This window comes from Gorilla gorilla, chromosome 10 (genome assembly GCF_029281585.2).
Source record: "Gorilla gorilla gorilla isolate KB3781 chromosome 10, NHGRI_mGorGor1-v2.1_pri, whole genome shotgun sequence".
Classification (NCBI taxonomy): Eukaryota; Metazoa; Chordata; class Mammalia; order Primates; family Hominidae; genus Gorilla; species Gorilla gorilla.
In genome coordinates, this window is record NC_073234.2 from 68,620,621 (window position 1) to 68,638,425 (window position 17,805).

Consider the following 17,805-nt stretch of genomic DNA (forward strand, 5'->3'; position numbering starts at 1 on the left):
CTAGGTCTCCAAGTTAACTCCTAGTTCCATATTCTAAATGCTGACCATGCTTTTTTCCTTAAAGCTTACCAATATGCCTGCACCCCCACCCCATTCCCCTCCATCCCTGTGGTTCCAAAACACTGTTCTCTCTTCTTTCTCCTCTTGGACAATTTATTAAACATCCTTTTCTATTGTTTGTGCTTCATGACTCAACTCTTGGCCCATTTCCTGTTCCTACACATTCTGCTTTGGCAACGTTAATCACACCCTCATGCACATCCTCTTAACATTCTTACCCTCTTTCCTGGGCTCTGGATCCACAGTTGCACTTGCTTAATTAATATCTCCAAATGGGTGTTTTGCAGGAACCATAAACTTAGTATAAGAGCACAAAACTAACCTAATTAGCAACTCTACTTCCTTCTCTCAAACCCACACCATTACTTTCTTTCCTGTCATCTCAATGATTTCAACATGTCAGGAAGCCATGGCCTGGAGAGTTTGTTAAAGTGATGTGTCTGGCCAGGCACGGTGGCTCACACCTGTCAGCACTTTGGGAGGCTGAGGTGGGTGGATCACTTGAGCTCAGGTGTTCAAGACCAGCCTGGGCAACATGGTGAAAACCCATCTCTACAAAAAATACAAAAATTAGCCAGGCGTGGTGGTGCATGCCTGTAGTCCCAGGTATTCAGGAGGCTGAAGCAGGAGAATTGCTTGAACCTAGGACATGGAGGTTGTAGTGAGCCGAGGTAGCGTCACCGCACTCCAGCCTGGCAGCCTGGGCAACAGACCGAGACCCTGTCTCAAAATAAATAAATAAATAAATACAGAATAAAAAATAAGCAATAGCTATTAAAATTTTTTAATTACAAAAAAAGTGATGTGTCAGTGGTCACCTAGCTAGTAAATGACAGGGCTGGGATTTGAACTCAGGTATTTTCATTCCAAAGCCTTCATGCCTAAACCAATAAATCATAATGCTTCCAGAATTTTTTTTTTTTTTTTTTTGAGAGAGTCTCACCCTGTCATCCAGGCTGGAGTGCAATGGTGCGACCTAGGCTCACTGCAACCTCCACATCCAGAATTCAAGCAATTCGCCTGCCTCAGCCTGCTGAGTAGCTGGGACTACAGGTGCTTGCTACCGCGCCCAGCTAATTTTTGTATTTTTAGTAGAGATGGGGTTTCACCATACTGGCCAGGCTGGTCTCGAACTCCTGACCTCAGGTGATCCCCCTACCTTGGCCTCCCAAAGTGCTGGGATTACAGGGGTGAGCCACTGCACCCAGCCTAGAATATTCTATTTTTGTAAGACATCTACACCTGGGCTTCCAAGAATCCCCTCAATTCAGTATTGCAAAATGTAATTTATTTTTTGCCCACAAAATAGGTTCTGCCTTCCATTCTCTTGTAGTTCATGTGCCATCTGCCAATTCATCCAGCCTAGGAGTTGAACCTGACTTAACACCCACATCTAGCCACAAGGTCCTCAGAATCTTCCTTGTCTCTCACCCTCTGCCTCATCCAGGCCCCCTTCATCTCACACCTGGACTAGTACAGTTGCTTCCTAACCACGTGCCCTGCTCCATCTGTTTTCCCTTTCATCTGACTCATTTTTCAAAAACCCACACATGTGTCATCATGTCACTTCCATGCTTTAATTGTTTCTGAGGCCAGATAATATTAGGCTTACGGAAAGTTTGAATTCATACGGGGGAAATACCTATGTATAACCCAACAAAACAGGATACAGAGTGACCATACATTATGCGATCAAGTATGTTTTTTCAAACAGCTCAGAAAAACAAGCTAGAATATCAAATATCTAAGCAATTCTCACTGGTAGAATTATGGGTGTGGTTTTTGTGTGTATTTTCTGTGCTTTGCCAATTTTCTTCTTTTTCAATGAAAACTGTAAACTTTTAGCAACTTAAAAGGTTTTAAAAACCTTTTAAGATTTTTAAACTTTTTAAACTTCCAAACTTTTAAAAAAAGTCTCTAATGTTTTCAGGGAAATAATATGTATATTCTTAACAGGCATTCAAAAGCCCATTGCAGTCTGTTCTTAGCCTACTCTTCTAAATCTAGCCTTGTACCTCTGTATTAATTTCTCTAGCCATTCTGACCTCTGATTATGCAGTCAGAAATATTCCCCCAAATGCAGCATCTACAATCTTGCCTCTACTCATTGCTCACACTTTCACTCACCCCCATCCCAGCGTATCTTTGATCTCACCCAGCAATCTCCCATCCTTGCTTCAAGGCTACTTCAACTGCTTCTCAGTAGCCTGGCCCTCAACTAGTACTCCTGGGGCACAACTGCTCCTTCATCTGCATTTCCCCTTTTTTTTTTTTTTTTTTGATACAAGGTCTCAGCTCTGTGGCCCAGGTGAGAGTGAAGTAGCAGGATCATAGCTCACTGCTGCCTCAACCTTCTGGGTTCAAGCAATCCTCCCACCTAAGCCTCCCGAGTAGCTGGGACTACAGGCAAGTGCCACCGCACCCAGCGAACTTTTAAATTTTTTGTAGAGATGGGGTTTTGCCCGTTGCCCAGGTTGGTCTCGAACTCCTGGGCTCGAGAGATCCTCTGCCGTAGCCTCCCAAAGTGCTGGGATAGCAAGTGTGAGCCACTGCACCTGGCCCAGTCATCTGTATTTCCAAAGCACTTACTGTATCATATTATGTCAATTTGTGTATGTCTCTCACCCCTCAGCGGACTGAGGCTTTGTTGATAGGGCTTGTCTAGTCCATTTCTATGTTGCTGGTGCCCAGGAGAGTGAGACTGGCACACTGAATTTTTTAATTGAACAGTTCAATTTTTTTCACATTTTTCTTTCTTATATTACGAACATAGTAAACTGAGTAGCCACAAAAAAGAATTTTCTGAGTTCACCGTTCAGTTCTAAGTGAGTAAAGAAAAGTTGCCTTTAAGATATATATATAAAATTTTTGAGACAGGGTCTCACTCTGTCACCTAGCCTGGAGTGCTGTGGTGGGATCTCAGCTCACTGCAACCTCTGCCTCCCAGGCTCAAGCGATCCTCCCACCTCAGCCTCCTGAGTAGCTGGTGGTGCATGACACCATACCAGGTAATTTTTTGTATTTTTAGTAGAGATGGGGTTTTGCCACGTTGCTCAGGTTGGTCTCCAACTCCTGGCCTCAAGCAATCCACCCACCTCGGCCTTCCAAAGTGCTGGGATTACACAGGTGTGAGCCACCGCACCCGGCTGCTCTCCTTTCTTTCATTCCCTATCCCTTCATTTTCCCACTCCTATGGGCATTTGGGAAATGCCCATCAAATCTAACACAGCTTAAATGAAACATATTTAAGACTATTCTGAAGTAAGTATCTATTTCCACTTCCAGGAAGATTAAAGTTTTTCAGTTGTCTGCATATTGAAACTAAAAATATTCCATTATATCTTAGAAGTTCAACACATTGGACAGCTTAAGCAGCAGCTGATAATCTGGTGTGCTATGCTAACAAGGGAATATACCTACATCACAGCATAACAGAATTAATATATAATCACTGAAATGGGCCTTAAGATTTTTCTTTTTTTTTGGGAGAGGCGGTTACAACATGAAGATACGGCCTTAAGATTATATACAGTTTAGATTCTTTCACTAAACACACAAAGAATTATTGACTTGTTCAATAATTGCTAGTTAATGGACAAGCCAGAAGTAGAATTGAGATTTCTTTGTTCTAATTGTTTGGTCCACTATATTACTATTGACATTTCTATTAATTTCTTTTTCTTAATTGTGGTAAAATACACCTAATAAGATTTACCATCTTAACACTACTGAGATGTATGTTTGCATTTAGGAACAAGGAAAGGCAACATAACAAACATCAGTGCAGCGAAGGTGAACACACGGCCGCAGCACAGATATGAAATCCTAACATTCCATTTTAACAGGAGAGATGTGGTGTTCGCATCAACCGCTCTGCAGAGAAAATTTGCTTTTTCTTCCCACATACAGCATGTGCCATCCACTGTGTAAAGGCCCATTCAGGAGAAAGGCCAGTAGTACTATTCTATGTTTCACTAGTTTAATAGGAAAATTCTATAAAATCTCTCCCAAAGAGGTAAGATTCATCTAAGAAAATGCATCCATAATAATATGTGAAGGGAAGAAAAAGTACCATCCAACAACCATAGGCATCATCACCAATTAGAATATTTTTCTTTGTAAGAACAGCTCTTACTATTTTATATATACTTGTTGGTGGCATCATCCCAACAGTGGCAAAAGATTTTCTTGGTTCTAACCTTCTCTTCCTTCCATCATGGTTCACGAACAAATAAACTAAAAATCTATCATTGTATTGAGGCATAGGGATTCACTTTGCAATGTCCTGTTTCTTTACTATTTCAGATAATGTTACCAAGTAAGACTCACTTTCTCCCACCCACTTCCTTCTTTAAACTTTCTCTGCTTCAGAGTCAGTATATGTTTCACCAGCAAATCAGCTCTTTCTTAGCTGACATTGTGCATATGAGCAGAAACCCCATCCAGGCAGTTCATCAAATCACTTTCTTCTTTAGAAAGGACAGAAATGTCCAGTACTCAACAATCCCACCAGCTTATTACCCATGGCTTCATTTATTGACATTTCTTGCATTTAGCCATTTAAGTTTGCGATGTGTTGCTTCAGGGACACAACACTGGCCTGGGAGTCACAGCATGAGGGTTGTGAGCTATTATTCAAAAAACAGCGTGACCTTGAAAAAAAATCATAAGCTTTCTGGGACTATTTCTTCTTCTATAAATGAACTGCTAAACTAAGATTTTTTTTCCTTGTTTTTTGAGACAGGGTTTCGCTCTGTCACCCTGGCTGGTGTGCAGTGGCACAATCATGGCTCATTACAGCCTTGACCTCCTGGGCTCAAGAAATTCTCCCACCTCAGCCTTCCGAGTAGCTGAGACCACAGGTGCAAACTACCATGCTCTGCTAAGTTTTAAAATTTTTGTAGATATGGGCTCTCACCATGTTGCCCAGGCTGGTCTTGAATTACTGGGCTGAGGAATTCTTCCTGCCTTGGCCCCGCAAAGTATTGGGATTACAGCAATCAGCCACCATGCCTGGCTCTAAAATGATTTTTAAATGGCCTTCTAACTCAAAGACTACACCATTTATTATAAAATTGGGTATTAATTAGAAAACTTAAAAGAATTAAAAGCCTAGAGTTATAATCTGTTGAATAATTTAATACTTCCATATTCATGTCCTTAAAAGTAACATTTACTAGTGGCAAGTTCATCTTACAGGCCTATTTATTTACTAGTGGCAAGTTCATCTTACAGGCCTATTTATTCTATTAGAAACTTCTGAACAACAAAGATTATACAATTTCTTCTTGCTTGGCCCGTAAGTATTAGGGATACAGCACCAACATCTAGAGCAACAAGGAACATTTTCTTTCTATGTAAAAACAATACATTTGTGGATTTCCTATATTAAAGTTTCCACACTGTTCTGACTCCTGAAATTACAACAGAGATATTAACAGAAACTACATGAAAAGAAAAAGTGAAATATCTGCTTAGAGTATAGGGGAAATGCTCATCAGCAGCCAGAGCTTGAAAATCGTTTAACTGCCAGTGTGGGTGATCTGATTCATACATTTCAGGGGTGCAATAAATAAAGAGTTTTAAGACAACAATCGAATAGGCAGGGTTTTCCCTGCTTATGAGCTAGTCTCATGCTCTACCTTCATCTCATGGTGCTGGTCCAGCTGCTCCAGTTCCAGAGGGCTTTCCCCATTTTCCCTCTCTTGTACCTTGGTTTCTGTTTCTGCCCCTCTTTCTTCTAGGGGAAGCACTGGGCCTATGCCTGGAGTCCTGTAGCTACTGTCAGAAGCATTTCCATCACAGCTATCTGTTGTGGGTGATGCAGGAGCTGTGGCAGTTTCATCTCTTTCTCCATTCACTATGTGCATATCAAGCAAGAGTTCAGAGGCTTGAATAGAAGTATCTGGGCTAAGAGTGGCAGCTTTCTCCTCCTCACCTTCCATCTGGTTTTGTGCTGCCATTACACCGTTGGCCACACAAGTCTGTGCACCCTGAGTCTTATCTGTATCATTTCCCTGCCTCTGTGGCAAGTGCTGGGAGAGGAGTTTTTGTTGAGGTGTGGTTGTCAATCCATGCCTTCCTGGGGTTCTAGGAGCATTTAGGTTCACAGCAGACTCTTTCTTCAAATCACTATAATTTGATAATGAGCTAAAAGATAAAATACAAAGGAAGCATGAAAACATTGGCATGGAAAAGTTCTAGAATTAAGACAAGTTTATTCCAGTTGAAAAGGGATATTCGCTACTTTTTTTTTTCTATCTCTGATGGTTTCAGAAACATGGATTTGAATATTCTTAGTGTAGCCCCAAGTCTCTTGGGATGCTATCCACATTTAAATAAAGATTTAAATAAAGAAGATGACCCCGAGTCTACCTATGGGGACTGGAACATTTCCTTGGGCTGTTTATTTTATTTGTAACTTATTTATTTTTCAATGCTTAACTTTTCTTGATCCTTGCACTGTTTAATAATGTGACTAGTTAGTAAAGACTTAGTTAGATATAATACTTATGTATTTATCATCTCTTCCTAACATTTTTACTTATTGATGTTTCTTAACATTTTTAAATAGTACAGTGTAGCCAGTCCTTAATTTATGAACAAATTATGAACCAAAAAGTTTTTTATTTGGAAGGCATAATGAATACTCTCAAAACTTTTTTATTCATGCTGCCATACCTTTTTAACTGGTCTCTTTGTTTCCACTCTGATCCCCTCCACTAGAACCTCTACAAGTCAGTCACAAACTCTGAGGGCTTCCTCACACACTCAAGGGAAAACTCAAGTCCCAGTGACAGCCTATGAGATTCTACATACTCTAGTTCCCAAAGTGCATGGCCTCATTAGATTTCATTCTTCCTTAACTCACTGTGTTCTTGCTATACTCCTTGCTGCTCCCATTCTTAATAACCAAGTGTATGTGTCTTGGGGTCTTTGCAGCTGGTGTTCTCTGCTTAGGACAATCTCTCCTAAAACACTGGTATTTCTTCTTATCATTCGGGGTTCTGTTCAGGTATCACCTCTCCAAAGAGGCTTTCCTAGATTCATCTATCATAACAGCACTCTCCATCACTAACTCCACATCTGATTTTATTTTTCTTTAAAGTCGTTATTACTGCTTGACATAACAGTAGTCTTAATAGGAGAATGAAACTTACTCCCAACATATAACAATATTCCTGTCGAAATATTTGTACAGATTTTTTTTTTTTTTTTTTTTTTTTTGAGACGGAGTCTCAGTCTGTCACCCAGGCTGGAGTGCAGTGGCGCAATCTCGGCTCACTGCAAGCTACGCCTCCTGGGTTCACACCATTCTCCTGCCTCAGCCTCCCGAGTAGCTGGGACTACAGGCACCTGCCACCATGCTCGGCTAATTTTTTGTATTTTTAGTAGAGACGGGGTTTCACCGTGTTAGCCAGGATGGTCTCGATCTCCTGACCTCGTGATCCGCCCGCCTCGGCCTCCCAAAGTGCTGGGATTATAGGCATGAGCCACCGCGCCCGGCCATTTGTACAGATTTTAATCTAGGATTCTGGGAGTGGGGTGGGGAATGGAGCACAAAACTGAGGGCTATACTCTTTGAAAGATTCCTGTGACCTAAATGAGAAGAAAGAAAGCAACTAAAACTCGGTGAGGTTGCAGACTTCCTCTCTGCTTTACTCCTACCTCTTAGCATGGCGCTTGACACGGGAAGTACTCAATAAATATTTGATGAACTTTGAATAACCATGATAATGATGATGATTGTGACAATAATAACAGCCAGAAACATTTATTAAGTGCTTACTAAGAACCACAAACTATAAGAAGCCCCTTACAATAATTACCTTGTTTCATCCTCACAATAATTCCAAAGACAGGGATCCCATAGAGAAATCTAGGCTTAGAAATTAAGGTGGCCAATGTCACAATGTAACAAGCAGAAAAGCCAGAGGTCAAACCATGAATCCAACTCTAAATCCCATGGTCTTCACCCCAAGTTATGATGTACTGGAGCAGAAGGACAGAATGAGCATCAGGTGAATAGGCTGCAGGCAAAATGAAGGAAGAAAGTCTAGGGCTGATTATCTTCCCCTGTGCAGGTAACGGGATAAAGGGAGGTGGGGAATGAAACAGCAAGCAGCCTGGTCCCAAGGACAATGCTGAGATGTGTCACCTTTGCTCCCACCCCACCCTTCCCAATCACTGCTGATCTGGACTGGAGAATGAAACAGGGAATAAAAGTAGACAGCAAGAAAGTGATGAGGGAGGAAAAAAGATACAGGTAAAGTCCAACACCAGAGGAAAGAAAGGATAAATTGAGTAGGGGAAAATGTCATATATATAAAAATTGGAGGTGGGCAATACAAATAAATGTTACACACTCTTCAGTTGAGATTTGCCCCCTTGAGGAGGACAACTTTGGCCTGGATAATTTCCCAAGTAGTCTTTAGAGATTTGAATCAAACTGTCCTCCTTCTCCTGCCCACATCAGTCTCTGGATTCCCTGGTGGAAAGATCCTCAACAGATCCTCTGAAACAAATTTAAGCATGTTCAGGTCTTATCTAAACGATGGCTTTGAATGAGAGCTGCAAATGTCCCATAGTAAGTGATATCAAGGGTATGAGTAGGGAGGGAGAGGAGACGGGGAAGGATAACGTGGGTAAGGAGTTAGTAAAAGCAGTAGTCGAACCAGTACTTGGAAGATTCCTGCTGCTTTCTGGATGCCAAACCATAAGGAGAAAACAGTTGACCTTGGAGTGTCCATGGGAAAAACCAATGTTCCGGCCGGGCACGGTAGCTCATGCCGGTAATCCCAGCACTTTGGGAGGCCAAGGCGGGCAGATCACCTGAGGTCAGGAGTTCGAGCCCAGCCTCAACATGGATAAACCCCGTCTCTACTAAAAATACAAAATTAGCCAGGCGTGGTGGTGCATGCCTTGTAATCCCAGCTATTCAGGAGGCTGAGGCAGGAAAATTGCTTGAACCTGGGAGGCGGAGGTCGTGGTGAGCTGAGATCGTGCCATTGCCCTCCAGCCTGGGCATCAAGAGCAAAACTCCGTCTCAAAAAAAAAAAAAAAAACAAAAAAAAAACCCACTAATGTTCAGGTCTGTAGAAACATATTCTTATTTCTAAAATCTTAAAGTGGTTCCTAGGTTAAAAAGAGTACTCTCTCTTAACCTGAAAGAGAGAAAGAAGGAGGAATAGGAGAAAGAAGGAAACCACAGTAAAAATTAAAGAAAATCTACTTGCTCCAAATCTCTCATCTTAACAAACTAGTGCTACGATGTTTTTTTTTTTTTTTTTTAAGGCAGGGTCCCACTCCGTCGCCCAGGCTGGAGTGCAGTGGCACAATCTCGGCTCACTGCAGCCTTGACCTCCTGGGGCTCAAGCAATCCTTTCACATCAGCCTCCCAAGTAGCTGGGACCACAGGCGTGCACCACCATACCTGGCTAATTTTTGTATTTTTTGTAGAGATAGGGTTCTGCCACGTTACCCAGGCTGATCTCGAACTACTGAGCTCAGACAATCCAACCAATGTGGCCTCCCAAAGTGCTGGGATTATAGGCATGAGCCACCGTACCCAGCCGGGTAAGGTCTTAACAACAGTATGATATGACCATTCTGACCAGACTCCACTCTAACAGATGTTGGTTCTTCCTATCAATTTCCTGTGACAACTCAGAGCCTCCCTCTATTTTACAAAGCTAGTCTAAGCTCTCATAAGGAAGGTTAAAAATGAAAACGACCCTTGCAATGGCAAGGATATCACTCAACAGTAAATACAAATCTCCTACTTAAGTCCTATAGATCCAATGCAGTATTAACCCACACAAACACTTTAGGGGCCAGTCTGTAGTGGTAATACCTCACTGAGAACATAACATTGTTTTTTGTATTGGCAGTGGACTCTACCACAAATAATATTTCTTCACCAGACCTGCCGAAACACACTATACCCAATTTGCACTCGGAACAAACTTGCTTAAAAAAAAAATCATAAATTATAGCACATTTTTCCTTAGATGAATTAAACCTTCAACCTTTGCATCAAAACAGGATTGAATTTGTGAAGCTTGAATGATTAAAAAAACATTAAGTGGAAAAAGTACAAACAGTTCTCATGTAGAGGAATCTAAAACAATGCAGTGGGTTAACCAAAATGGAGAGGATGAGAGGATGCAGCCTTTGGAATACTGACCCTTTCCAGGCTTCAGAGAGTTATCCCTGAAATCTAGGGATGCAGGCTCTGACATGCCTTATGACAGGGATCAGGGCTCCAGCCCCCCCTATTATGCAGTCACTAGGCATGGCCCCTGGAATTTGCAAACATGAGGGGTCACTCTGTTGTTATCAAGTCAATTTACCCTGAGCAGCAAAAAAAAAGTTTTAAATGGAAATAAACCATTCTAAGTAAAGATCACTGTAATTCAAGATAGCAAAGGTCCTATAAATCCTACTTCAGAGGAAGAGATGCTGAAGTTGAAATATTTATGACCAAAGTTCCTACAATTTATCAGGAATGAAAATTGAAGACAGGCTTCTCTCCAGAACTTGTAACTTTGTAAAATAGACGGGGCCTCTGAGTTGTCACAGGAAATTGATAGGAGGAACCAACATCTGTTAGACCCATTTAAAAAATGAGGGACACTGCAGGTTTTGTGCTTGTTCACAATTCCCAGAAGATAATCAAACTATTTCCAAGCTATGATTTCATTACATAAGTAACAGTAAATCCGACAAATAAATAATAAAATAACCCTAATGGTTAACAAGTCCCAAATAATACACTGAAATGAATGAAAATACTTGGTTTCAAGGATGAAATTGAAGTTATACACATTCTGTTTAGTTGTACATAGACTTTTGGTGACAGGTAACAAAATCCTACTGATAAAATTGCTTAAAATTATATTTAAGTCAGTGACAAAATTTCTTTTTATCAAAAGACTAAGAAAAAATAAACAATTGAGAGTTTCATAAGGAGAAAAGCAACTTATGTGGGTTCTGTTTATCTTTAAATGAGAAATATAATATTTCACCTACCTTTGTTTTTTCCAAACATTGGGACTAAAGAATATAAATTATATTTAATAAATACAAAACTGAAATTTAGCATACATTTTGTCATTGGTAATAATATCTCTTTGCAAAACCTAGCATATGATGGAGTATATGGAGAGGGGAAACCGGGACTGAATGGGTATAGAAGACCCACATTAAATAAAATGGGATGGAAAGAAGAGAGGGCCCCAGGGAGGAGACAAGCCCACAGGGGTCACATTCACAAACATACAAAGTGAGAAACGAAGAGACAGAGGCATCCGCTCAGACTTTCCAACCCAGATATTGAGCATCCCACAGAATGACCCACAAGGAGTAACACATAGAGAATGACACACAGAGATACAGAGGAAACGAGAGAAAGCACACAAATACCAAAGCACACAATTTCATGAAAAAGCTGGTGGCCTACAGTACTGTACCTAGCTAATACATAGTAAATGACAGTTCATATTAGGGTAAGATTAAGTCATTCGTTTTAAAAATTCACCCTTTCTGAAGGCCTACCAAACCTAATGGAATAAGATATTATGCTTTTTATTTAGAATGTATCTATGACTATCATTTTTTCGAAAATCAGCTTTCTTCTTCTCCTGCCTTCTCCCATTGTAAATTAGCTCTTACCTGCCTCCTTCAAAGCGACTGATGAGATCTGATACCTTACTGGGTTTTTCTTTTGAGACACAAGAAGCAGAGGCAGGTTTAATTTCCTCCATCCTTGGTTTTGCACTAGGTAAAGCTTTATGCCTGGGGGTTTGGTGTATATTGGACGAAGGTGAATTCTGCAGGTGTAATGGCTTTGGAGGCACTGTAGAAAAAGAATAGAATTCAGTATTTCACTGATATTTTGTTCAATAACAATAAAAATTCTGGTGTCCTGGGTGCAAAAATATTCAGCATTATAAAATTATTGTAAAGGGGGCAGGTGTCAAATTTTGAACTAAACCATAACCAAAAGACTTCTGTTCATTTTGGACATTTGCTTCATGCCTTGTGGAAATCCCATCTCCAAACTTAAGTGGTTCTTTTAATTTTATTGCATCTTAAATATGGCAATATTAAACACCTAGGACTCTACATAAGGCTAAAGCATTCTAAGGTCTATTACAGATAACACAGCAGTTATTCATCTCAACAGGGAAAAGGTGATGCTAAATTTAAAACTAAATCCTAGAGATACATTGTCTGCTACAAAACAGGTTTTCTAATAGTTATAGTTGATATACCAGAATCCACAGCTAGTAAGTTAAACAACATAAAAGCCAACAAAACAACAAGAAACAACAGTAATACAATGTTGCATTAATATAGCATCTTCTTCCCATTTAACAAAAGCACTTTATCTGATTTGATCTTTGATGAAATTTTATACTTTATAGTTCTCTCAGGTAGGTACTACTATTCTCTTCTTATGTCTATGAAGGCTTAGAGAGGTTTAGTGACTGGCCTGGGGTAACAGAGTTGGTGCTACAGGCTTGGATATTTGTCCCCTCCAAACATCATGTTGAAATCTGGACCCCAATGTTGGAGGTGGGAACTATAGGAGGGGTTTGAGTCATGAGTGCAGATCCCTCACGTATGGCTTGGTACAATTCTTGCCATAGTGAATAGGTTCTTGCTCCATTAGTTCCTCCAAGACTGGTTATTAAAAAGAGCCTGAAACTTCCCCCTTCTCTCTCTTGCTTCCTCTCTCTCCATGTGATCTTTATACATGCCAGCTACCCTTTATCTTCTGCCATGAGTGGAAGCAGCCTGAGGCCCTCACCAGAAGTCAAGCAGATGGTGGCACTGTGCTTCCTGTACAGCCTGCAGAACTGTGAGCCAAATAAGCCTCTTCATACATTACCCAGCTTCGGGTATTCCCATATAACAACACTAAACAGCTTAAGATGGTTGGCCTGCATCAATATACCACAAATCATCTACTTTCTTCATAAGTCCTTCAATCAATTAATAGGATAAATAAAGATCATTTCATGAAATACTAAAATCTACAGAGTTTCCCTAACACACTGTAGATGATAAAATAATATGCCGTTAAGTGCACAATCAGTAAAGAAATTACTTCACTTTTGAAAACCAGTATTACTTTTCTCTAAGATTAACATTCAGGGTAAAATACTATATAACATGTAGTATTTTTAAATAAGCAGCGTTGACAGATCAAATAGAATCATCTTTTTTCTTCCTTAAATCCTTTTCTTACCTTCTGGAAGAAGGGTGAGGAGTCATGTCGCCTCCTAATTACATGCCCCATTTTCCCCCAGCTGGTTCCCCTGGTTTTTAGTGATCTCATCTCTTTTATAAACTCAGTTAGCTGACAGTTGGCTCATGCTCACTGGCCTAGATTTCATCATTTCAGTGCCAGTTATCAATTTATTATAGGGAAGGAAAGAAATGTCACAATGAACTACAAGTGGAGCAATTAATTCACTTAATTCTCTTTCAATACAAACAATAAGAAAATCTCAATTTAAAAATGGCATGCTTCTTTTGTGAAAATGATATTTTCCAACATATGTTTGGGGGAGTGATTAACATAGTATTATTTGGGAACAGTGGGGCTTATATAAGTGTAATATTTGTTAATTTTACAGAAAAAAACTTCTGTGTAGAATAAGTATGTACTAATGTAGCAAAACAGGAAAATCTCCCACCAAAAAACCCTTTTAACATTATGAGTAGTAAATATGAACTAATGCAGTAAAACAGGAAAATCTCCCACCCCCCAAAAAATAACAAACCACTTAAGGTTATGAATAATTCAACATTCTTAGCTAGAATACTAAAAGAAGGAAGTGAATATAATTTTGTGTGCTAAAATTGTTATGAAATAACTCATTCATCTACCTAGAGTTTACTCACTTAAACATGCCTTATTTATTATGTGCCAGATGAGAGAAAAACTAAAATACAATGATACCCATCACTTTCTCAGGGATGACTCCACCCACTTTCCCAATCTAAATTGTGTCCACCTCTTAAACTGTTTCATAAGCACTGTGTGCTTTCTCCAAATTGCTTATCACAATTTGTGGCATAATTATTAAATAATTAGTAATGAGTAGGATTAAATAATAAAGCTGCGGTAAAATAGTAAATATATTATGAATTTAAAGGTTTTTTTTCCTCCACAAGGCAGGAATTGATGAAGGTAAGGAATACATTACTTTTGATCACAGCTATATTTATAGTGTCTATTTGCATTATGTGTGGCAAATATTTGGAACATTATACTTAGTGTGTCATCAAGGACATCATATACTAGTGGAGAGGCACTTTAATGATGTTGATAAAAGTGAACACTGGGTACATACGTATTTTAGAAGCACAGAGGAGGTATCAAATTCAGCAAGGGAGAAAACGTAAACGTACAGTAAATCAGTAAATATACACATTTTAAATAAAAAAGAACAAATGGTACATGGATATGACAAATCTGAAGATGATACATGAATGACTAAAGTTAGACACACAGTCTTAGAAAAAATTCTATCACTTGTTCATCATTTATAATGTAATAAAAATAACAGATACTTTGCCTCAAAATACCTAACTGATGAATGAAAATGATTCTTTCAACTCCCAAAGTTATGGAGTTAACTGAGGAATATCTAACGCAGGACTAAAAGAAAAAGAAATCTTGTATGCTATGTACTTACGACGCAAAAAAAATCCAATACCAGGCCAGGCGCGGTGGCTCACGCCTGTAATCCCAGCACTTTGGGAGGCCAAGGTGGGCGGATCATGAGGTCAGGAGATTGAGACCATCCTGGCTAACACGGTGAAACCCCGTCTCTACTAAAAATACAAAAAATTAGCCGGGCGTGGTGGCGGGCGCTTGTAGTCCCAGCTACTCGGGAGGCTGAGGCAGGAGAATGGCGTGAACCCGGGAGGCGGAGCTTCCAGTGAGCAGAGATCACGCCACTGCACTCCAGCCTGTGCGACAGAGTGAAACTCCCGTCTCAAAAAAAAAAATCCAATTCCAGTTAAAAACCAGGATCTCATGTTTCAGTCTAATAGTCTGTACCCAGAGGAAATGACAACAGATGGTAGAAGCAACCCAGGAATTGATACTTCAAATTATTGAGACTAAATTTCTCTTCATGGCCACCTTTCTTAGCTTCTGGGCAACCAAACAAATTGCAGCCAACGGCCTTTATATCTCTTGTATGTTTTTGTTCTGCTAATCTGTTGTTATGTCAGTTTAATTCATAGGTCCAGCTGGAGACCTAAAAGGTAATTAAACTGACATAAACACATATACAAGATCACGAATTAGAAAGGACCAGTAAATCCTTTGCATAGCAACATAATCCAGATTATGAAGACTATATTATAAAACTAAAAAGAAAATAAAAATCAAGGGCTAAAGAAATTACAATTTTATCAAATAGACAATTATTCATTTTTAAAAAGATTTCTCAAATTAGTTATGTAAGAAGGGAAAAGATTATAAATTGTAGGCAATATTCTAAGGATGCAGTTTATTATCAGTCTCTATTGGCATTACAGACGATGAGAATGGAAAACCCTAAAGTTCCGATTCCACCTCTTCTTGGTATTTCAATTATTTATTTAGATTTTTTCCCTTTCATCAGATAAATATTAATTCTAGAGATCAATAGTGTGACATTTAAAACTAGCAAAATCATTTCCAGATTTGTGTTTCACACTCTGAGAACAGTGTAGTATGCAAACACAGTCTTTCCCTACTTGATTGTTAAGCTCCCTAGAGCAAGTAAGCTTTTCAGGTAAAAGGTGCCCTGAATCCAATATACCTAATATAACATTTACTTAGCTGAATAAGATCAGCTAAGTACAATTCTGCTAGGATATGAACAACTGCAGAATCATGTTGTAAGAACCTTATTATATATCTAGAGCTAAATGAAAACAACATGTCTATTGGAAAGCCACCACAGTAGGTTCATTTTCTTTTCTATTTTATCTTTTATGTGTGTGTGTGTGTATGTATGTGTGTGTGTAAACATACATACACACACGCACACACACAGATGGTCTTGCTCTGTCACCCAGGCTGGAGTGCACTGGTGCAATCATATCTCATCGTAACCTCAAACTCCTGGGCATAAGTGATCCTACATCTCAGTCTCCAGAGTAGCTGGGATTACAGGTGAGAGCCACCCCTCCTGGCTTCATTTTCTTTTGAAATAGATTTCTTGGGAACTTTCTTACTGCTTGGCTCATCTCTACTCTCCCACCCCCTATGCAGCCTAGATTCCAGCCACACTGAATTGCATCTTCCATTGTAAGCTTGGTAAGGTTTTTTCAGGCCTTCAGGCTTTGGCACATACCTAGAATGGTCCACTTGGCAAAATCCCCTAATTCCCACAAGGCTCACCTCAGTCATCAACTTTTTAAGAAGGCTTATCTGACTCTTCCACCTCTTGCCCTCCCACTCTGCCTCAAAAATCTTCAAATATCTTCTCAACTAACATTTGTCATTTTGTTTTATAATATTTTACAACCAGGGTTGCCTCCCTAGACTTTTGAGTTCCTTGATGAACAGGAAATGAATCTCATCTTTGTTTCAGCTCAATACTTCTTGTAACCCATGATTATAGGTTAACATTCAGCTCTTTTTTTCTTTTTTTTTTTGAGACAGAATCTCACTCTGTCACCCAGGCTGGAGGGTAGTGGTGCAATCTCAGCTCACTGCAACCTCCGCCTTCCAGGTTCAAGTGATTCTTGTGCCTCAGCCTCAAGAGTAGCTGGGATTACAGGCACCTGCCACCACACCCAGTTAAGTTTTGTACTTTTAGTAAAGACAGGGTTTTGCCATGTTGGCCAGGTTGGCCTCAAACTCCCAACCTCAGGTGATCCGCCTGCCTCAGCCTCCCAAAGTGCTGGGATTACAGGCGTGAGCCACTGTGCCCAGCCACATTCAACTCTTAAGGAAAATCACTATTTCATAAAACAAATTCATATTTAATCTTACTGCTCCTATCAAAGACTGAAAAAGTAACATACAGCTACTTTGAGAAGTAAATGACTAGAAAAGGATTTAAAAACACACGAAAGAACCCTACCTATGAAAGCACTTTGTACTTGCACAAGATTAACATACATGAGATGTCTATTTTTAAGATAACCATATAACATCTATGTGAAATTTTGTGGCAGGATACAAAGTTTCAAAATATAAGAATGCCCTTCATCTGCCCCATTCTTTGTTCTGCCATCCTTGGCTCTTCTACAAGGCCCTGTGAAGAACTGGATCTTACAGACCCAGATAAGACTTTTGTATTATCTGGAATTATTTTGTATTATAAGGAAGAAAGGAATAACAATCAGAATAAAAAAACTGGGGCATGATGTCTCATGCCTGTAATCCTAGCACTTTGGGAGGCCGAGGCATTTGGCTCACCTGAGGTCAGGAGTTCGAGACCAGCCTGAACAACATGGCGAAACCCCACTCTACTAAAAATACAAAAATTAGCCAGGCGTGGTGGCACATGCCTGTAATCCCAGCTACTTGGGAAGCTGAGGCAGGAGAATCGCTTGAACCCGGGAGGTGGAGGTTGCTGTGAGCTGAGATCATGCCACTACACTCCAGCCTGGGCAATAGACAGCCTGCCTCAAAAACAAATTAAATACATAAGTAAATAAATAAATAAATAAACTCCTATGCACTATTAACTAAAAGACCTAACAATCCAAAGGATATAGACA

At 39.9% G+C, this 17,805-nt stretch overlaps 1 protein-coding gene across 6 annotated transcripts in view; it reads right to left on the reverse strand.

Moving 5' to 3' along the window:
• Window positions 1-17,805, reverse strand: part of FGD4 (FYVE, RhoGEF and PH domain containing 4) — a 252,204-nt gene that overhangs the window by 57,777 nt on the left and 176,622 nt on the right. For 5 of the 6 annotated variants that reach the window (XR_008670350.1, XM_031000938.2, XM_031000941.3 and 2 more), the window contains exons 3-4: window positions 11,734-11,917; window positions 5,703-6,210 (exon numbers count right to left, since the gene is read on the reverse strand). Coding sequence is in view for 5 of the 6 variants with exons in the window: in XM_031000938.2 (XP_030856798.2) it covers window positions 5,703-6,210; window positions 11,734-11,917 (692 nt within the window). In the remaining variant the exon portion in view is untranslated. The remainder of the gene's footprint in view (window positions 1-5,702; window positions 6,211-11,733; window positions 11,918-17,805) is intronic. The other variant, XM_031000942.3, reaches the window with a different exon arrangement.